This window comes from Haemaphysalis longicornis, unplaced genomic scaffold, assembly GCF_048455015.1.
Source record: "Haemaphysalis longicornis isolate Haplotype H1 unplaced genomic scaffold, Haemaphysalis longicornis Haplotype H1 scaffold_7, whole genome shotgun sequence".
Lineage (NCBI taxonomy): Eukaryota > Metazoa > Arthropoda > Arachnida > Ixodida > Ixodidae > Haemaphysalis > Haemaphysalis longicornis.
Genome location: NW_027526422.1, coordinates 144,202,146 through 144,225,461, shown reverse-complemented (window position 1 = coordinate 144,225,461; position 23,316 = coordinate 144,202,146). Strand labels below are relative to the sequence as shown.

At 47.4% G+C, this 23,316-nt stretch overlaps 1 protein-coding gene across 6 annotated transcripts in view; it reads right to left on the bottom strand.

The window, feature by feature from the left end:
* Nucleotides 1-23,316, bottom strand: part of LOC144147095 (uncharacterized) — a 364,907-nt gene that overhangs the window by 63,284 nt on the left and 278,307 nt on the right. For 5 of the 6 annotated variants that reach the window (XR_013317818.1, XM_077679149.1, XM_077679147.1 and 2 more), the window contains one exon: nucleotides 12,825-12,954. Coding sequence is in view for 5 of the 6 variants with exons in the window: in XM_077679149.1 (XP_077535275.1) it covers nucleotides 12,825-12,954 (130 nt within the window). In the remaining variant the exon portion in view is untranslated. Of the gene's footprint in view, nucleotides 1-8,677; nucleotides 9,096-12,824; nucleotides 12,955-23,316 lie in introns of those variants that run through there. The other variant, XM_077679152.1, reaches the window with a different exon arrangement.

The window sequence follows — 23,316 nt, the reverse complement described above, 5'->3', positions numbered from 1 at the left end:
CAGAACCGCACAAGATTTATATGATACTAATGCGGCAAAGGTGTGTCAGAACCTTCGTTAAAGAGCGTCCAGTCGATCGTCAGTCCTAATACACAAATTACAAACGAGGATCAAACGAATGCGACGATGTTTGCGCACTAAGTAAACGCATCTACGAAGGATCTAAATACACACCAATAAGTGGTTTATGAGATCGATGTTCAATATTGCCCTCTTTGTTCATCAACGATGCTTGTACTGTCTTAGTTGCAACCGGCACTTTTCCGATTTTTAACTAATGATGGAAGCCCTGTCTCAATAAGGCACCTGTGTCCGCTGACCTTATCACGGCTTTTCGATCCACCGACCAGACTACGGGGAAACACATTAGTTTTTTTTTTTACATGACGCCTTCGGACTCACTAAGAAAGCTTTCACTTGAAACGTGTACAAGGCGGGAGCAACAACTGGCCGTATTCTGAGTCCGCCCTCCACTCCCAGTGTTTCATTCGCTCGACTAGGTGAAGGCTACCCCAAAACCTTTGCATGGGAAAATCACTTCCAATATTCTCCTCGAGTGAGGGTGGAGTGGTGGAGTAATTCATATTACGGGGTTGGACTTTTTGTTTCACTCTATCGTAACTAAATTCGACACTGTGTTTGGCTGTCAGCTATAAGACCTTTCTATTCTTTTTCAAGGAAGATGAGGGTTAATGGGTCAATGTTTCGTCAGTCCACGAACTAAACACAATTAAAAGACACCGTTTACATATGGTTGCCTGTCTGACGGTGGCGGATTGATGTCAAACAGAGGAATTGAGCAGGGGACCCCATTTCATGCTTCCTGTTAAACCTTTGTTGGATCCCGGTTTGGCAGTATCGCGATATTATGATATTGCGATGGTATCTCAGAGATACATTTGAGTACATACATTTTAGTATCGAAATGCATTTGCAAAAAGTATTTTTATCTCAATAGTGAAATACTTTTATGTTGTATGCCTTATATCGAAATAATCCTGTAAATATATTCCCTTATTTGTTTTTATGGCGCAGAAGTTGTCTGCTTTTTTTTGTTTAATTGGGGCCATACTACCGGCTTTCCTATATCTTCTATCAGTTTTACATCTCCTGGTTTTCTTCTTTGGACGGCAGTTGGAAATGCCGGACGCCTCCATGTGGCGCCAGCCAGAAGGCACTTCTGGCGCTTCTTGGTTCTTAATTTGAGTTGAAGACATGCCGACATCAGGACCGTCCGAGCAAAGCCATGTTCGAGCAGAAGTCTTTCAATACCTCGACCACCCGAGGAAGGGTTTCGCCATGCTGCAGTGCTTTCGAGCCATTAGGTCAGTTTTTCTTCTCTATTACACAAACAATGGATCCCCTGCAGCGGTAGTGAGGCTTTTCTCATTTGCAGGAACAGTTCTCATACCGGAGTGACGTTGTCTGGAAGACAGCTTGCTTGAAAAATTGGTGCTTCTTAAGTGCCACTAATGATGTGTTGTGGTGTTGTGAGGGAAGTTATACAATTTTCTTACAGTTCAGTTGCATTAGCGACTTAGTGTTGTGCATGTGTTGGTTATGAAATACATAAAGCGCCGTAAAAAATGTATTTTAGAACATGAGGTGACCAAAATAAAAAAGTATTTTAGTGTCTGTACCTAAGCCTTGTCTAAATCATTATCGAAACCGGAATACTTTCGGCTCTACAAACGTATGTCAAAAATGTCCTGTCACGTCAAAAATAAATCTAGCTTTTTATCTGTATTTTAGGCGCCTAACATATGTATCATGATATTCGTATTCAAGAAGACAGTTTGAAGTATCTCTGCCATGCCTTTTTTTCGATCCCCACCTCAACTCTGAATTCTTCTGGAATTGGTGACCCCTGTAGTAGTACGAATACGGTAGCGCTGGCCTATTTGAATTGTATTGTACTGTTGCAGAATCTAGATACTGCGGAAGAGTATTTTTAAAGGATCGGGTTGGCTTTGAACAGAAATAATATTTTATATTTCGGCTCTGATGTACTGCAAAGGCACGTTGCGGGCAACTGGCACGAACGCAGAACTGTCGAGGGGGAGCCCCAAATGTAGTATCAAACCGTTTCCATTTGTGGAAGCCATATGTCAATGTAAATGAAAGGTATTCTTTCTGTCAATAACTAAAACAATTTCAAATTAAATAAAATTGTTTAAAATATTGTAGCACCTACCTCTTGCCTTGAAAATTGCTGTACACAGCATCCAAGCATACGGAAGTTGTACAGTTATAAAACATAATTCAACTCCGCACAAGCAAAACGATCAATATGGTGTTGCTCCTGTTCGCCAGTTTCCAAATAGTTCCCCTCCTTCGCTGACAAACTTCCTTGGGGTCGGTGGATTGCAGGAGTTATGGCACAGTACCCTTTATAGACTTTCGCTAGGCCTTATGACCTAAAATCTTACAACCGTCGATGCCACCTTCGGGTGACTGATTAAGCATAACCTATCAACCCTGCCGAGAGTTTAGTGTCTATATTCAAAGCTCGTATGATGTGCCCGATGTTCGAGTACGGCTCGAAGTTCAGCAACAAAACTGCTGTGAAATGCACCAGAAACGCACCGAAGACAATTCCGCAAGGAGATAAAAGCCTGCAGAGCAGACGCCACGGCATTCCGATCGTCGACGCTCGCTCGCACACGTGACTTTGTTGACTGCTGCTTCGCCGCCTGTGTATTTTTTGAGTTGTTAGGGGAGCACAAGTTCGCTCCAATAAACGCTCTTTTCCTTCAAGACGACTGCCCCATCTTTGGCTACGTGACATCTGGTGAGGTGCGGGGTACGCACCCTTCATGCTCTCTACGACATCTGGAAGCCGCCAAGCCAGACCATCCAGGGAAAGCCGCCGACTGCAAGGATTACTACCCGAGTTCGGTCTTCTGCCAGAATGGCCCAAGACAAGGAACGCTGCAACCAACACCATGCTGCAAGAAGCAACATCACCGATAGTCCTGCAGCAGCCACGGGAACCGCCATAATTCCGAGGAGCCCCCACAGAAGACCCAGAAGAATGGTTAAAGAAACTAGAGCGCGTCCGGAATTTCAACAGGTGGGACGACGCACTAAACGTTCCGGCATGTTTTCTTTTATTGCAACATTCAGCTCGCACTTGGTTCGAGAACCACGAGAGCTCCTTGACCAACAGGGCTCACTTCAGACGCAAGACCTTCACTACCGTGGTCACAAAAGAATGCGCTGCGCTTTTGCTTGAAACTCGAACGCAGCACCCCAATGAATGGGTCATGATCTCCGTCGAAAAGTAGAAGCGACTTTTTCGCCGTGCAGACCCAGAAATGACGGAGGAAAAGAAACTAAAGTTTCTGATGACAGGAGTAAAGCTAGAACTCTCTGCTTGCCTTGCCCGCAACCCCCCTAAAACGGTGTCCGAATTCGCGTCTGATGCTACCGCGCTGGAGAACGCGCTAGAAATTCGAACGAGGCAGTACGACCGCCCTGCCAACGCGCTGTTCTCGGAGGCCATCAGTGCCGCAACTGGAAGCTCCGATACATTGCGCGAGCCCATCCGAGCAGTGGGCAGGGAGGAGTTTCGGAAGCTTTTTCCAACGACGCCGCAACCTCAAGTGGCTTCTCTGACCGAAGCAATCCGAGAAAAAGTCCAAAACGCACTTGGAACTTCTACGCCGCCGGAAGCACCCCGCGAACCACAAGCCATGACCTACTCCATGGCTATTCATCAACCCCGCCACGATCCAACCCGTCGTCAAGAAGCCTCGCCGTACCGCCCTCCACTGTCGCCCGCACGACCCCCTGCAGCCCAAAACCAGAACCCGAGGAATACGGACGTCTGGAAAACCCCCGATAATTGTCCGCTGTGCTACCACTTCTGAGAGGCCGACCACATCTACCATCGCTGCCCCTACAAGAGGCTCGGTTTGCAAGGGTTCTTCAACGACGCACCCCGCCCCCGAACCAGCGAGCGCCCATCGGAGATCGAAGAATACCTGTCCAACAAAAGCCGTGGCCCAGCCCGTTTCAGCCGATCGCCGTCGCCCTACCCATACCAGTGGCCTACCGCCGTAGCAATGCTGATTTCACAAGGGAAAGGTCCCTCAGCCCACGAGGGGGAAACTAAAAGCAGCAACTTCTAAAGGTGAGGTTGCGCAACGGCGGAAAAATGAAAAACCTCCAACGATGAAAGGGCGCGCCGAAGACCTTGATTCACGACATGCCCTCATCCCGACGACCCGACCGAATCCTGACGATACTCCCGAACACGCCGACAGCTACACGGCGTGACGCGTACCCAAAATGACCGAGACTGCCGCTGAGAAGACAACGAAAACAACGACCCTCAGTGCCCGACCATCAACAAGCACAAGCCGAGATACGACGCCCCGACGCACGCGGAACTCGAGGAAGGCGGCGTCCGACGTCGAGTTGTACATCGACAGCTTTGACGTAGTCGCCCTCATCGACACGGGAGCCGACTACTCAGTAAGGGGCGGGTCATTCGCGTCTAAGCTGAAAGAAGTTACGACAAGATGTGACGGTCCGCATACACGCACAGCAAGAGGCCACGTCGTGACGCCAAGCACGTCACCATAGACGGCACGACGTACCCACCGGCGTTGGTCATTTTGCCTAACTGCTCCCGCGACGTAATCTCGGAATCGACTTTCTGACAGACGACGCCGCAATATTTGATCTGCAGACGAAGTCGATAACTGTTTCCTCCGATCACTCCATGACGCCGGAATCGAACCCCGAACACCGTGCTGCTGTACGGATCGCCGATAATCACGTGACCCTGAAACCCCGCGCAAGCCTGATAATCGCCGTCTACTCTGAAGGTGCTGCTCCCAACCTCGACGCTATTGTGGAGAATGACCAATGGTTGCTTCTCGACCGCGGTGTTTCTGTCACTAGAGGCTTTGCGCGGTTTCCGCAGCGCAAATCCCACGTTTTGGTCACCAATTTTTACCGGGGAGTACGGGCATTTAAACAAGGGCGCTGCAATTGCGTTACTCGAAGAAACGCAAGAAGCAAGTGACGTGTTCGCAATCGCCGACTTTGAACGCCCACCCGACGATACGTTCAAGCTTCCGCATCCCTTCGACGTGAATCCGGCGCTACCGCAAGAAGAAAGGAACAAGTTATTGGCTTTGCTGCATCGCTACAGCGAGTGTTTTTCTTCGAACTCAAAGTTACGTCAGACACCTCTGGCGAAGCACCGGATAATAACCGAGGATGGAGCCCAACCTCCCCGACAGTCACCGTACCGCGTCTCTTCGCACCAGCGCGAAGCCATCCAGAGTCAAGTAGAAGACATGCTCAAAGACGACATTATACAGCTATCGAAAAGTCCGTTGGCTGCGCCGGGTGTACTCATGAAGAAAAAATTGGCCGCGTATCTGCTCCTTTCGTTGCAAATGCCGTCAAAAGACGATAGTCTTAATCGGCTTTTGCGAAGTAAATGCCTCCCTTCGCTTTCCCGCTGACCTCTTACGTTGTTCATATTGCGTCGCGCTCCTCCCAAGGTAAATACGCCAAAGGTTTGCTTAAATCATTTTAAATTTCCCGCGTTATACTGCTCCAAACCGGGTGTCTCGTTGCGAACGCTGCCGTACGGCGAAGACGCGCGTTAATTGAGGCGCCCTACTTCAACGTATATAGAACCGCGTTTCCCTACTCCACGTGCGTTGCAAGCAGAACATGGAGCCTATCTAGTGGAACCTTGCGTAACTGTTGCCGGTTGATTTCTTAAATGGCGCCAGAAGCTATAGTGGCGCGGGCGACAGCAGGCGACGGGGGAGTGAATTCTTTTTCTGCAGTTTATGAAGTATTTAATTTCGCAAAAGTCAAGCATGTTTGATTTATTATAAAGGAACACTGTAAATATCACTTCTGTATTGACCTGTTGTCTTATATATGCGTAATGTCTTGCTGTTCTTCAACAATGTTGACAAGTATGAACATTACACCGGACATAGACGGGTAGATTTAGCTGTGACTATATAAGACTATTGCGCATGCATTGTTTTGCTTTGGCCGGGTGGCTGAATCGAGTCACAGACAGACAGACGGACAGACAGACATACAGACATACAGACAGATCAAAATTTCTGGGTTTAAGTAGCCCAAGAAAGACTATCGTCTTTAAAAAGACGGCACATTGAGGTTCTGCGTTGACTACCGGCGATTGAACAACATCACTAAAAAGGAAGTGTATCCCATGCCACGAATCGACGACGCCCTCGACCACATCTGCCACGCGAAGTGCTTCTCATGGATGGATCTGAAAACAGGCTACTGCAAATTGAAGTGGAGGAGAGTGATCGAGAGAAGGCTGCATTCATAACCTCGGACGGCCTATACGAGTTCAAGGTGATGCCGTTTGGGCCATGCACCGCACCAGCAACGATCCAGAGAGTCATGGACACTGTGCTAGCTGGCCTGAATTGGTACACCTGCCTTGTATACCTCGGCGACGTTGTGGTATTCGCCCGAACTTTCGACGAACACCTTGCAAGGTTGCAGTCTGTACTCGAGGCCATCCGTACGTCGGGGTTAACGCTGAAGCCTGAAAAGTGCCGCTTCGCGTACGAGGAACTCAAGTTTTTGGGCCATATTGTCCAAGTCGCGGGCGTCCTGCCTGATCCGGCGAAAACATCAGCCATAGCGACCTTCCCAAGACCGAAAGATTAGAAGGGCGTGCGCACATTACTCGGACTGTGCACATACTACCCGAGCTTCGTCGCACACTTCACACGCATTGCACAGCCACTTACCCGCTTGACGAAAGATAGCACGCCTTTCATCTGGGAAAGTGCCCAAGAGGAAGCGTTCTACGAACTGCAACAACACTAGCACAGCTCGTCCGTGCTCGCTCATTTCGGCGAAATCGCCGAAATGGAAATTCACACGGATGCCAGTGATATAGGCTTGGGTGCCATCCTCGTCCAAAAGCAAAGCGGGGGTGAAAACCTCATCGCCTATGTTAGCCGTGGTCTGTCCAAGGAAGAAAAAAACTACTCAGCGTCTGACATAGAGTGCCTCGCGATAATATGGGCCATTTCGAAATTTCGCCCATACGTGTATAGAAGACCGTTCAAAGTTGTGAAAGACCACAATGCGCTGTGTGGGCTCGCAAGTTTGAAGCACCCCTCTGGCCGTCTTGGTAGGTGGAGCTTGCGCCTGCAAGAATTTTATGTTACAGTAGTCTATAAATCCGGGGGGGAAACACACCGACGCCAACTGCCTGTCTCGCGCCCCCGCCCGTCGAACCACCACCGCAAGACTCTGATGAAGACAACGCATTGTTTGGAGTCGTGACGGAGAGCGACCTAACCGCCCAGCAGCGTGCCGACCCCGAGTCACGCGTAGTGTTCCACTGCCTCGAAAGACAAAACGTGGCCGTGCCTAGGGTGTCCACACAGAACTTACCAGCATTCAGCCTGAAAATCTCCGTTCTCGTAAAGAATTTCAGCCCCGGAACAAGAAAGAATTTTTTTCTTGTCATCCCTACAGACTTTCGTGACGAAATTTTGGAAGCATGCCACGACGACCCGTCTTCCGGACATCTCGGCACAGCTCGCACTATTGAAAAAATGTAGACTAAGTGCTACTGGCCCCGCCTTGCATCCGACATCACCCACTACGTCCGGAGCTGCCGTGACTGCCAGCGAAGAAAAACGCCACCGACGACACCTGCCGCACTTCTGCAGCCGACTGCCTCTCCATCGAGGCCCTTCCAACAGATTGGAATGGAGATTCTATGCCCGTTCCCTACGTCACAATCACAGAACAAGTGGATTCTTGTAGCGACAGCCTTCATGACGCGCTACGCAGAGACCGCCGCTCTTCCGCAGGGGACTGCACCCGAAGTCTCAAATTTCTTCATAAACCAAGTTGTGCTGTGACTTGGGGCTCCTGAAGTCCTAATCACGGACCGCGGAACGGCCTTCACTGCGAAGCTTGTACAAGCAATCTTACTCAACAGCAAAACGAATCAGCAAAGAACGACGGCGGACCACCCCAAAACGAACGGACTAACGCAACGTCTGAACAAGACGGTCGCGGATATGCTGTCAATGTACGTCGACGTTGAACATAATACTTGGGACGAAGTGCTCCCGTATGCCACGTTTGCGTACAACACGCAATCCAGGAGACTACGCAAATGACGCCGTTCGAGCTTGTCTACGAAAGACTGGCGACTACGATGCTTGACGCCATGCTTTCCCACGTGGAAGACGACGACCTCAACGCCGGTTTCCAAGGATACCTCTAGCGTGGAGAGGAGGCCCGCCAGCTCGCTTGAGTTCGCACAACGAACCAGCAGCTGGTGGATGCGAGAAGCTACGACCTCCTACGCCGAGACGCCGGGTACAACCCAGGCGATCGTGTGTGGGTTTGGACTACCATCCCATGACGCGGACTTAGTGAGAAGCTTCTACGATGGTGACTCGGACCCTACCGGATTCTACAACAGGTTGGCCACCTTACTTACCAGGTGATTTCCGATGGTGATTTTGGAACATCACTGCGACGCACGCGGCCAGAAGTCGTCCACGGGGTTCGCTTGAAACCTTTCTACGCAAGATGACGGGCATTTATTTTTTATTTGTTCGGACTGTAGCTTATGTTAGCATCGGGTCGATGCACTCTTAGAGGGGGGTAATGCCACGAACCATGAATTGGGTTTGTTTATTTGTGTTTTGCTTTTGCCGCCCGGCTGGACAGGTCTGTGTTATCGGTGTTGTCTGTGAGCCAAAGCAGGCACGTGTCCCGTTCTTTCTTTCTGTGCCGCATGTACGTCATCTGTTCTGATAAGGAGACCGTTCCGAACTAACGTGAACAGCCTAGAATAATCTTCGTTGATCTACAGTGTTCTGGATACACTTCGACTATTCGAGAAACCCTCGCGCCGAGTGATACATTCCCGCAGAGCAGATGCCGTGGCATTGCAATCGTCGCGCTCACTTTCACACGTCACTTTGTTGACTGCTGCTTCGCCGCCTGTATTCTTTGAGTTGTTAGGGAAGCACAAGTTCACTCCAATAAAGTTGGTTTCCTTGAAGACAACCGCATTTTCTTTGGCTTCATGACATCTGAAAAAACAAACCCAATTCATTGTTCGGGGCAATATAGTAAGAATCTGTATTTTGAAGACGCTCCTGCTTACGTACACGCCAGGTCCAATATCAGATATCACAAAAAACTGCGCGTTCGTCAACACAAACATCGTCACTATGAATAAAAAGCGTGCTAAAACCGCAATGCACAGTGGCAACTGCTACCTTACTATCGCGGTTTGCATCATGCTTTTTATTGGTAACCAAGACGCTTGTGCTCACCAGCGCGCGCTTGAGACGCCTGCTACAATATCAGACATACCGGCACGACCTGCGTCCTGGTCAACCGAAGCGTCTTTACTATGACTACAAAGCGTAGTTCAAACCGCAATCCTACGGTGGCGCTCACCGCCGTGCCGGGCAGCCGGCAGGTCAGTGAAGCACGCGCGCTGAGAGGTAGTGAAAGTATGCCCCAAAAAGTATTAGTTGAAATAGCGGCGAAGCGTTCTCCGAAGTTCGTGTGACAGAAAAAGGCAGTAGCCGGTGAACGCGAGCAGTAACGCGTGCCACACAGGGAAAACACCACTGTAAGAGGAGTGATCTAGAAGAACCACAGCAGTCGTCGCTGGAAAAGGGAAACAACAACGTAAAGGTTTGTTGGGACGTGCCGCACGCGCCATACACGCTACTTTGGGATGCATGTAAGACGCAAACAGGATCCTCCTGAGATGGCTGGTGAGAGGAACAAGCTTTGAAAGTTGCTGCCTAGAAGGCGGCTGAAGTTGTTATTGGTGTGGCATCAAATTTGTACAGAACATTTGCCAGTTGATGTGCTGAATATAAACTATATATTCCTCTTCACATTATTACAAGCATACCATCGTCACCCATAATGTTTTCGTGGTATGTTTGTCAATGTGCTGCTCTAATCAGCCAGAAATGTCACTGGTAAGCCTCTGATCACTCGTAGGCACTGATAAGTAATCTATACGTGATCATTGCGCGAACGAGGAGTGTGGCAACGTTAAAGGGAGGACAAAAACTGCTGTAAATACCGCCGGGGGAATTCAACGGGCAGAGGGAATACAAGAGGACGAGGAATAAAATGTGGAAGGGGGAAAGGAGGAGGAACGAGTCGGGAACGAATGGTGAAGTCGAGTGAAGAAGTAATACCTGGTACAAGGACGCTCAAAAGAGCGCGTGATGAGGAGGTGACGGAGGCGGCGGAAAGGTAAGGAAGACTCTACCGAGAAATTCGCATTTGCCAATAAGAATAATTTAAAAAACCGGGTAGATAAAAATTCTTTGCAATAAAGACTTCGGATATTTTGAACGACCAATTTGATGGAATGACCAGAAGGAAGGATCAACTGATGAACTCAAGTAAAGGGATAGCGGTGCCAAATTCCGCGTTCGAAAAGAAAGCCTGACCAATGTAGGCTTATGTACACCCGATTACTAATAATACGGCTCCGTATTCTTGAACACAGCCAGAGAAAGCATCGTATGTCCTGTTTGCTTGCTTACATAAACTTTCTGCATCGTGTTACAACCAAATAGTTTGGAACAAATTCAATGCGCGTTTCTGCTCTCGGGACAAAAAGAACGAATCGTTACGGAAGGGCGTAAAGACAGTCTTGGCATCAGCCGCATTGTCTTATTTAGTGGTAATCCTGCGGCGGTGTTTTCGTTGGGTGTCATCTAAGCATGGACATCAAAATTTGTTCGCACAAGCTGCCGCCCTCAAACAGCATCAAAACCATATTTGTGCAAACACATAACCACCATAATAAACCTCGCAGGAGGAGTCGCTGCAAAATGTGTCCAGTTGTTTCAAGATCGTACGTGCTCGTTTTTCTCTAACTAGCAGCTAGGAATCTGTGTTCTCCACATGTGGCTTCAATCTTGTGCACATACGCGGTCACTGTGTGGAGATCCATTCAAATTTTGGCCTTGTAACCAACACCGTTTCAAGATATATTTGGATGCGTGTAGCTAGGGGAATAGTCAACTATCCTCCTGTTTTATGGCATCCTATACCCGAGTTATAAAACGCGACAAAAATGGGATGACGCTGTGCTGTTAATGTGTTCAAACGTTCTGGGAATAGCGATCAACAAGTGGAACGTTGAAGTTCACAGAGAATAGATTTCTCTCACGCTAAGAAGAGTCGACGTGTTGTGGCAAATTTTAATCACCTAAACAAAAAGCAATTCACTCTTGTTTTTGGGAATACAGGAAAAAGAATCCATTTCGCAATTCGCCGAGATTTTAGAGCGCCCGTATGCCTAGGGCGCGGAAATATTCTCGAATGTGCAATGAAACACAAATCTTCGTATCGATTGAGCCTCAATAAGCTCCTACTTCGGCATTACCGTTACGTTTATGACCTCCGATTTAATGCATGATCATGCTTACGATCTATCAATATAAAAGCACACTCACATAGCGTCCCATTTTCTAACGAAAAACCCCTGTTCGTCAAGACGCTCGTGGGTTCAATGACAGAGACGTCCTTGTAATAAAATATTGTTTTAAGTATAAACTATATAAACTAATAATAAACTCTTACTGATAGTGTTGTTGGTATGGAATCGTAATTTGACGATATCGCAAGTAATGTGGATAATTTTCCTGTTGGTTTAGAAATTTATCTGCCTGACCCTGATGTACATGACAGTGCTGTTTTCCTCGTTGTCGAGGAATCTTTTGCACGTGTCGCAATTGACTCGTATTTGGAATATTGGAAAGCGTGCAGTGTAAATTTATTGTGAGTGAGTGCAGCGCTGTCCTGTCTAACTCTCGTTCTTTTTGTGCCGTGTTTTCGCGCGCTAGATTGTCAATCATGAACTTTCACCAACTCTCCCAAATCACAGTCCTCTTGAAGTAAATTTATTTTCCATAAACGATAAACACCTCAAAATATTTTGTTTGTATTCCAGCGACTGCTCACATACGCTGAATCGCTTCCGCTTTTCATATTACGCATCACAAATATAAGTATCCACCATTTGCTCAGAGAAGGCTTTACATGATCGGCATATCGTGATTCAACAAGCCTCCGGTCGAATTTTTGCAGTCTAAGTTTTTTGTATGAATTCACCAACATGACAGCAATGCATGGTCTTTTCGAAATTGTTGATTTTCCAAACAGGCGCACCTATGTACAGCAGTACACTAGATTGCGTTATCTAAACCCAATACTTTAGTTCAGTTCCATACAACAATCACTGTCATCATTGTCTCCGATGTATGTTTTTCGACAAGTTATTGCAACCAACCAAAAAAATCATACCCCAACCACGCAAAGTTGATTTCTGATAAGGACAATTACATTCTGATTAGTCACACTTTAACTGAGAACAACGGGTATTTCATTGAAGCTGCAATACTATAAGCGTTTGATAATTATGGGAGATATTGACAACGAGTTTTTCCATCTCCCATTGATGAACACATTTAGTCAAAGTTTTTTTTATAATGCACAACATAACAGGTTCTTATGTTAGAATAATTTTACCCCAAGGTAGTGTCTATTTTAAAAAGATACGTCGTCAACATGAACGAAAGAATCTTGAAGAACCTCAATAAAATTGGTAGCAAAATCACGAAGAATTAGGGTGTGCGATATTTGAATTATATTGTTTCCTAATGAAACAAATCAGAAGAAATAACTAATCGGCGGATATCAACTACAGCGCACCTCATAGCCTACTTGTAAATGCGGCGCGTGAAAGCCCCAATCAACACAGTTTCTCTTCTTACCTGGCTCAGTAGCGTCTCCACAAAGCAGTAGTGTCCGTAGGCAGCTGCAAAATGTAGCGCAGCGTTGCCTTGCTTCTCTTCTTGTATATCAACAAGGGCATTCCCTTTTGACAAGGCATTCTCCGCAGCACTTTACGAGGTGACAGAGAAAAAGGCACGAAAGCAAAAGTTAGGTTCTACAAAAACATAAACGAAATGTTAAGATTAGGTGAGGAGTAAGATTGCAGCTGATAATTTGTTGTTGATTAGCAGCTGATAAGCAGCTGATAATACCCGTCCAGTGACACTGCCAAAGTTCATTTACGCAATGAAACGGAGGGCATGCATTTTTGATACTCTTTCTAAGCAGAAGAGTATATACATTTATAGTTGTTTCCAAATGCGTATTGCTTTGACTTCTTTAAGTAATTGTGAATTTATTCCCACCATGTACATACGCGATGTTCCCCCACTGGTCAGGTGTTTCCTTGCAAAACAGGATATGTGCGCGAATTTTAAAAAGCAGTGTAGTGGCACAGGTCATAAATTAACACAAATACCCGGAAGCCGCAAGAAGAAAGCCGCAAATTGCCAGTTTAGGTTTTTCGCACTGCGCTGCCGGCCATAATTTGTAGTGGTGCCATAACAATGCGTCATGGTGAGACCCACAGCAAGCGCCACCTATTCCTAGCTAAAAGTACCCCCTCCTCTCAACCAAAGACACGTCATACCCAAATTCACGATGAAATGACGCTGGGTTGGTCTTGGTAGTGATTTATTATGCATGTTCAACTTCCAATTCGTGACAACGGACACATTTTGGTGTTTTAATGAAGGTCACAATCCTCTATAACACCAAACAAATAACACCAAACATCAATGATGCGATTCTTCGTGTAAGCATTCAGCCTAAAAATTGCTTCCAACCAAAACTCAGCGTATGCGCTCTGCTCCAATACTCCTACAACAGCTAGCCACGTGACCGGAACACAAATTGTTATTGCACGATTCAAACATCTCAGAGAAACAGTTATAGGAGTACCGCGCAAAAAGGCAAGAAGTTATGAGAGAATGCCTGAACAGCTGCGGCCAGCTCCAATGAAAATCCCACGTCTCCAGCCCGAACAATATGCTTGTAACACCGGCAGCAGGCCGTTCAAAATTACCGCACCGAACAGTCATTTTGTGTCTCAGAAGCCTGAAAACCAGGGTTATAATTCTAAGCTGGGTACTTTTAGCAAGTTCTGAACCTACAAAACCTATGCCGGGGACATTAAAACACAATTCGCCGCCTTCAATAAGGGCACAGCAAGCCAGATGGAACTCCGTGGAAACTTGAAGGGACCCACCAATCGCAAGTAACTGTGCCCCACCATAGTCCCATCAAGAACATCTTGAACAATAGGTGTTTCCTACCCCCTTTAAAGTGGTATTATCTCAGAAAGCATTGGGGCTGCGCTGGTCACGCCCGCGTGTACTTGAATTCCAACAACAGCAACCTTCCAACTACCAGATATCCTGCTTTCATAAAGGGGATCGCGTTTTAACGGGATAGCGTTATTAGGCTCATTTTTCGATTTCTCCGCGCCTACTAGCCGTCCGCTATCACCGGCGCTCATCAAGCGTCCGGGGAAGTATGTCATTGCTGCAAACCGGAAGCTGCTACTGGTTCAGCCAGATACGAGGGCTCGCCCGAACTTCGAACACAGCAAAGCGGCTACTCCAATGTGGAAAGAAAGACAATGATACTACAGCAAAATCAAAAGAAAAGATACGCGATTTCCGCAGCCGCCGTGCCCGCCAAGTAAAGTTTCTTTTACGCCCCGTCGGAAGTCGCATGCTTGGCAGATGCGTCCGTAGCCGGTCACGCAAATCGCCCTTCAGCCTAAAGCGCCCCCGCCACTGAAACCGATGCCGGCGCCAAGCTTCGGCCACGCAATTAAAATCAGGGATGATCAAGGCCAGGCAAAAATCAAGGAGCGCCCAGAGTAATACCAAAAACAAACTAGAAGGTCTCCGAATAAATAAAACCGGACTGATGGCGTCCAGCTTCCCATGTTTAAATTACGTTTCAAATTTCTCGCAGCCCTGATACCGCTGCAAGCTCTACGCGGAAAGCGATGAATGTCATCTGAGACGGCGGTCACGCAAGAATCAGAAGCCTGGGCCTGCAGGGAAGCGGCAGAGCCGCTCTTACAATCGCCAAAAACTATAAAATCTTTAACCATTTGCCACACATTGCAATAACGAAACCAATGGAAAAGCTCGAAATAAAAAACTTAAACGGCAAGACTTATGCAGGCACTGATCTTAAACGGATATTGTACAGCGCGTGGTCCCAGAAGCTCACCCACACTAAATAAACTGAAATAAACACCATCGTCAGAGCATCATATTAGGCAGCCTTCAACCTCTCAGTACTCGCAATTGCCCAAAGGTAGTTGATCCACGTACCGAAACGACAAAACATCAGCTTACTCACACTGTGAAGGGCATTAGCTTATTGCCTGCCGGCCGCATGCCTAAAAGCCTAAAAAATTAGTCCATCAATTACGATGGCAGTTCATGTCGCACTAACGCCTGGACCCAACTGGCCTGGAAGGCTACCTTGTCGCTTGCCAAAAAGGACCCGCCGCGGTGGCTCAGTGGTAAGGCGTTGCGCTGCTGAGCACGAGGTCGCGGGTTCGATTCTGGGACGCGGCGGCCGCCTTTCTGATGAAGGCGAAAAGCGAAAACGCCCGTGTGTACGAGATTTCGGCGCACGGTAAAGACCTCCAGGTGGTCAAAATGAATCCGGAGCTCTCCACTACGGCGCGCCTCATCGCCTGCATTGCTTCGGCGCGTTAAACCCTAGAATCAATCAGTCAGCTTGCCAAAAAGCTGGCAAACTCACATACTAAGCTCTCTGCGACCACAAGTACCACACTCTTCTCCCGGAAAAATTTGCGGAACGTCTTCTTATCTTGCGCTTAGGAACATCATCTTTCCCCATGCCAACCAGGGATCGCAGCGCGGAAGAATCTCAAGCTCTCCCCAGTATAAAAACCAGCACAAAAGTCCACAGACCCAGATGTTTTTAGAAAACGTCTGATATTACCTAAAATTACGAGAAACATCAACCTCGTGCACGTAACCTCCAGATTACACAGATATGCAAGGGATACAAACTCAAACAATACATATTATCAGGCATCCCTGACCAGCTCGTTACGAGAAGGTCAGCGTGAGCTCATTGAGAGAGCAAGGAAAGAAAGGAGGCACTGCATCTCGGGCACTCGACTTGGGGCTCTAGCCTTGAGCCCCTACAACGTTGTAGGGGCTCAAAAAAGCTCAAAAAAGTATCTTACTCAAAAAAGTATTTTCTTTGTCTCCCTCCCTCTTAGCATAAAAAAGCGAAATGGTAAGTCTCGCCAAGACGCCAGAGAATAAAACTTTGAAACACTGGCATTGTCGCATTCTCGATTTTTGTGATCAACAGCCCGCCGCCGCAACCTCAAACGCCGGCTACTTCTGCTACACAATCGCACATGGCCTCGGTCTTTCATGTGCCGCAGCGAATGAAAAATTGTTGCCCTACAGTCTAGCTCTCTCCGCTATACTTTAGTGCTTGGAAAGCATACTAAATACATGAACGCCGGCCACAAACGCTCCATTCACGTCGAAGTAACGATATCGCGTCGTACATCTTAGAGATGTCAATACGTAGCTGTCAATTGCCACTTTTTGTTTCAAAAATAATTGTTTTGGTATTGCGTCCACGCAGATTTAGAGGCGGGGTACGGCCGCGCACTGTCTCTTGATTTGTTTACTCAGGTTGTATTACTATTGCCTGGACGCTGTCAAAGCGATGCGCGTGTTTATTTTTTGCATATCCTACTCGAGCGATATTGTTTTGATTAGGAAATGGTATGGCGTAGCGATTACCGTTCTACACTGTTTTCGCTTGTTCTAACCTGTTCTCGTTATAACTTGATATTTTAAGTAATTATAGCACTTTAGAAAAGTGCGTGTAGAGGAAACACCATGGCATTTGTTTCGCCTATGTTTCTCTGTGCATGTAAATTCGATGACTGTGTCATCGGCGCTGTTGTTGACCTTACGGTGATTAGGGAGCACTAGCTTGCTCACAGAAACGTCATTTACTCAAGGTTCCATAGACTTCAGTGGCTGCTTCAGAATAAGACCCTGAAGCAAATTTATAAAAAATGCAAAACAAAAATACCAAAACCGCAAACTCGAAAAAGCAGATTAAAAGTATGCATCTGAGAAACTGCTCCCTGAAAAAAAAGACAAAAATACGAAGGCTCTCTACAAGGAACCGAAATACGACAGAACAATTACAAAAAAAGGACCAGCCCTGTTTCACACACCATTCGCAAAATTAGGTTTAATGATGCCATAAATCCCACTGCATCATTTCAGAATAAACGGTCATTGTGATCATTCCGGCAAAGTACATAGGAATCATTGGTCACAAAATTAAAGTAAATAAAACAATAAAAATCACAAATAAATATTAGGTACCCAGGCTTCACAAAACAAAGAAAATAAAGCGCCTTTTGTCCGCAGAAAATTATTTTAATTGCCACGGTTAAAGCACCTAATCGCAGGAGTACTGTCAACCTGCCTAACTGGATAAAACAAAAAATCACAAAACAAGTGGCTGCGCATATTGTCACGTTGATACAAACGTAGAAAGACAATAGCCTTCTACAACCTTTGCCACGTTACTGCATCTCTTCTCTCTGAGCATCTCTGAGCAGTTAATCTCCCGTTGGAAACCGCTAACTTTCTACTCCGAAAACCTCAATCCTGCTGAAACAAGCTACAGCCATCAAACACTTCCGAATTTCACTGGTAGGAAGAGACTTCTAGGTACTGACGGACCACTAGCGCCCTTGACGTTCGCCTTCCAGCGCCACCATAGCTCGTACTCGTCGCGTCAGATCCGAGACCTCGATTTTATCTGGGAGCTTACCGTCGATCTCCATCATTTTACCGCCCCGAATAATACTGCTTCTGACGTCTGTCTCGCCACGAAGCCCTTAATTTCGTCCTCACCCAAACAAATTTCGACGAAAGAGCTGGCTTCTGCTCAGCAACGGCGCATTAAGCACCATCGACGCCATGGCACCTCCTCCACACTAACTTTCAGTGTTGTTTTGCTGCCGTTTTGAGAAAGACGATCACCTAAGAGACATCAGCCAGCGTCTTTAGACCTTCCGTTCCACCGACATTTCGTCGAGCCGTTTTCGACGCCCTGCACGGCATCGTTCACCCCGGCATCTGAGCCTCTCAGGACCTCGTCACAGCCCGGTGGTGATGACCCTCCATGAATGTTGATGGCCGCCTTTGGGCACGCACCTGCCTCCAGAGTCAACGTTCAAACTTAACAACGCACACAGTTACGCCTGTCTCGCCATTCCATCCACCGGAAACCTGTTTTCTGCACGTGCACCTTGACGTCGCCGCCCCCTACCAGATCTGCGAGATGACACCTATTGCTGACGGGCACGAAACGCTTCACGCGACAGCGAGAGGCAATACTGATACCGAATATTGCACTGAAAACAGTCTTTACAGCATTTGTTGACGGTTGGGTGTCCTACTTCGGGTGCCCTGCTTTCGCCACCACTGATATCTGCTGTCATTTCCAATCACCGCTGTTCAGCGCTGTCGCTGCTACTTTTTGGAGTCGCCACATCTACACGTCTTCCTACCATCCGTGCGGCAGCGGCATGGTGAAACGTGTATACCGACAACTAAAGGAAGCTGTCACCTTTATAAGCCACAATAGCATTGGACCGACCCCCCTCCTCTCGTCTTACTGGGCCTACAATCCGCTTTGAAGTCTGATTTGCGTTGCGGATCAGCTGAACTGGTGCACGGCTTCCCACTTCGTCTCCCTGGCGATTTTATTACACCTTTGCCTACCGATGGAACTCCGGACCACATCAATTACATAGCTCATTTCTGTCGCCTTTTGGGACAATGCAGCCCGCGCTTCGTTGACAGCGCAGCGAACAAACGAAACAGCAGTGCTTTGAGCTTGGGAGGGGTACTTCATAAACGGAGACCAAGCACGCACCGGCAAACGGAAACGGCAGCGCCGGAAGTCTTTCATGAATGCAATCCGCAGATAGCTAACTACCCCTTAAACACTATGTTACGTGCACTACAGGTATTCGATGTTCTGAATCCAGGATTTGCAGGCCTCGCTGAAGCAAGTGTCATGGCACGCACGCGACATTCATTCCGCGCTGTTGTCTATCAGGTGTCCGTTTCTTGATGGAACGCCGTAAGCCTCTTGTCACAAATCTGTGATCCTCGCCACCTGATGTTCATAAAATTGATCCTAATACCCGTCATCTGGGAACCGAAGCTGGCAAAAATATTAGAATAAGCGGCTATAAACTGTTTCAAAAAGGCTCCTAATGTAAATACGTCGAAGTCGCTTTATTTATGAGACGTTATATTACGTCCTTAATCATTGGGTACTTCACAGAGGCAGTGCGATCGTCTACCTCACCATCCGAAAGCGCAACATCACTTCATAGTTAGTTTGCTGTCACGCGTCCTGATCGGAAGAGAAGACGGATGCCGGAAACACGGGCACGCTTCGCAAAAGAGATTTATGACACAGCAAAAGTCGAAACAAAACCCGAGTAAAGAAACCCACCCACCCTAACAAACTACAAAACTCTCGACCATAAAATATATACCATATCGTAAGACGACTCTGCCTTACAGCTTCAGAATCTCCTAGGAAGATGATGGGTTACAAAGGAGGCTTACGTAACTCATGGGTGTAAACGTAAGGAAATTGTGGCGTGGCCGCCAAGAGCTGGTGCCCGCGTGCTGTCATCAAGATGTTGGGGGACTGGCGAGGCGCCGCTCGGTTCGGGAACGCCGCCATTGGGGGGCCCTTCGTAGCGTAGGACAACGTTTCGATGCCGCTTGCTGAAAACACGCGACCGTTGCCGCTGGAGCCGCGAAAGCATGAGTTGCAAGTGCGCCGGGTGACTGGAGCTGGTGCGCTGCCGGCCTGCTCCCGTCTAGGTTTCTGTCGCAACGTCCGTGCCTTGTGTTGCCTCACCCCAGGCTTCGCTCTTCAGGAACCCCGTGTGGTTGTGGTGGTGCCAGAAGATATGGCTTACACCCACTCAGGGGGATTGGCCAGGAGACGGGCGCTCACTGAGATACACTATATACTCAGTACCAAAAGAAATACATTTAGAGAATGCATTTAAAACAGGCGTTAGGGGGGAAATATCAGCCGAAAAAAACTGAACTGCCCGACGATGTAGTACCAGGAAATGTGGAAAACAATATAAAATCAAAACAGAAAAATTAAAGAGAAAAAACTTTAGAAGTATGTAAAGAAATATAACCAGAGCAGTTGAAGGAGAGGCAGTGGGTGGGAAGGCACTGATACCAGTGATAACAAACGCTGGACCTTTTTAAGGCAAGCCCGGCATGGCCATGGGAGCGAGCACGGGAGATGGCCAGATTACGCAATGAATAATTGTACGGCGGAACAAAAATCTCTGTGGCTAATACCCAGCAACTTCGCGCCCAATGATAAGCTTAGAAGAACAGACAATGGGTAGGCTAATTGATCAAACCTCTTCTCAAAGTATCGGTTTCGTATCGTGGAGTACCGTCGACACGAGAGAAAAAATGTTCTGTTGTCTCTAATTCGTTACGAAATGCACGGAGTGGTGAAGGGGCCAGATTGTAGCTGTATAAGTAATAAAGTAACTTTGGGACGGAACAGCGAAAGCTGCTAGGGAAACTTCACAAGCCCGTGACTGACTAATCGATTACTTCCATGGCTGCCGCAGGTGCTCGAGGTCAGAACTCGCATACGCAGATTTAGCCATGCATTGTAGGAGGCATAATATTCAGATGCGTGCCAAGGTGAGAAAATTTGGTGTCTTCCCCCGCAACTGCCTGTATGTCCCTTCTTCCTTTTCATCTTCGACATCCTTTTCTAGGGCGTGGTAGCGGGGATTGCCCTTAATTCATGACAAGTACCTACACAGATCCCAAATCTCCCTTGGCGGCTGCTTGGACCTACCGTCCTGTCGCGACACTTATCTGAATGTGCAGACCCGTTTGCATCATAATCTAAAATGGTACCATATTCCAGCTAATATAAATCAAATATTATGGACGTTCAAGTTTTAATCCCCTATAAAAGACATTTTCTCTTAGTCTGGTGTAAATATTCTGCCTGCAATTGGAAGTACCCGGTAAGTAAACAAGTATTCCGTTAGCAGAGTTGGAGCGCTTCAAGACATTCTTGTCGGCGCAACAAACACAGGCGCAGCTTACGAGTGAGGTTACAGAACATTTAAGATTTGACATCAGGATTTGAGAATTTTGGACAGAAGGCATAAAACGATCGAGCGAAACACTTTTTTTTGTTTCAACCAAACGTTAAGTGTTTTTTCACTCTGTCGGTAAAAGCAAGCCTTTTTCTGTAATTTCGAATGCTGTGCGAAGGTTTAGAATACCCGTACACTAGCTCTTCCAGTTAAAGGCATTGGCTGTTCAGAGCCAAGATAGCGGAAGGGTTTTGCTTTCGCATCGGCAATACAGCCGCGCTAATTTCTAGACCATTAGTAACAAGCGATAATCCCGGATTGAAGCATACAGTATGGCCACCCCGTTTTGCATGGACGCACTTGAGGTGGCGTTGGCTATGTACAAGAGTTAAGGATTAGGCCGCTGTGTGTCAATTAGGCCGCTGTGTATCACCTTGGCGAAAAAGTCCAGCATGCCTTTTTAAAATATTTCATGACCCTTGCTGTGCTGACTTAGCCCTCCAAAATTAAAATCAACCCGCTTATTCCTTTCCTAATCTCCTAAAAATCAATGCAAAACACACGGCATATTCAGAAATTGGTTTCGGAAGTTCCGTTCAAACGGTTTTCAAAGGTATAATTGGGGTGCTTTTAGAGCTGTTTGTAGAGCAACACAACGTCTATTCTGATTCCGAGCCTGGGATCCGCAGTGTTGCCGCCTTCATAGATTTAATTATGTACGTTGTAACTGATATCCAGCTTAGGAAAACGGTATAGCAATTTCGTGCTGCCCTTTTCCTGAACTGGAAAGAAGATTTAAAAAAAATGAACCATAGTACCAGTCCTAAAGCTCTGCTGGCTGTGTTGTTTGACAGACACTCTTAGCAGGGGTGGGAGCGACCTGATGTATAACTTGGACATGGCAAAAAGCGCACTTGAGGAGGACAGAAGAAAAGACAGTGACATGGGAGGAGCGCTCCTCCCGTGACACTGTCTTTTTTTCTGTCCCCGTCTAGTGCGCTTTTTACCATGTCCAAGTCTTGTCACCAACTAGCCCAAATTTCTGCATTGAATAAACATGGATAAGTCATATTTTGTAATGTCTTAGGATGGCAAAACATCAATACACTACATACATCAAATCCAATGACACTACATCATGCCTCCATACAATACATACCACGCCTCCACGCATTACTATGGCAGCCGTATTGAATATTTTGAATCCCAGAGTAAAGCGCCCACAGCACCACGAGAACCTGGGTGATGACACATAACAACTTACCTAACAATATAATAAGAATCTACGACCCTGCGGTAGAAGGGGTACATCACATAGTCTTTTATTGGCTGCACAGTGTTACGATTCTGCCTGCCGCTTCCATGGTCGCGCGTCCTACCACTTTTGCGCCGTCCTACACTATGCAAGACAGCTGCGTCGGTCAAGCCGCGACGTGCATGGGAAGGACGAGATCACGGGCGGCTCGCTGTCGGCGAGATTAAAACTTCGGCAGCGGGAAAACGCTGCTTTGTAGTGACTTGTCTCGGTAGGCAGATGGGGCAGCCGAGATATCCTTTTCCCCTCTCACATACTCAACTAGCGCCACTACTAGCGACCTCTCCCGAACTCTGGAAATAGCGTTGGGGGTGTCTGTACAATGTTCAAGAAGTGTGAAAAGCAGGTGCAATACTATTTTGACCATTGGCGATTTGGGCATAAATACGCGTGGCATCGAGCGAAGAACCACATTCGTCTTGGAGCACCAAATCAATGCTATCAGTGTGAAAAAGTCCTCTCTTTAACTTCGCCCGGAAGAGTATTGTTCCTGTCTTGGTTCGGCTCATCTTTTGCCATGCAGTAAACCAGTTAAGTTTGCCTTGCGCTTCTGCATCGTCACCAAAGCACCAGTCTTCGCTGGCTGCTCTTCACCACGCTACCTCGCATGACGGAGGCGACAGAGTCCGGTTCAGGGACGCCTTAGGTTCAGGGTTGAGGGGCGCAACAACTAGTTGCACGTGGTAGAGTGGCAACGTCGTAACAACTGGAGCCAGCGGCGCGGGATTCAACACCACGACCCTTAATGCGGCTTGGGGCTTCGCAGAATTCACTGCGTTAAATGGTGAGTGCGGCACCTTTCTTACTCTCTTTTGCCAGGCTTGTGGGGATAGCTGGTAGGGCGTGGGTGTTGTCGCGTGGGTTATTT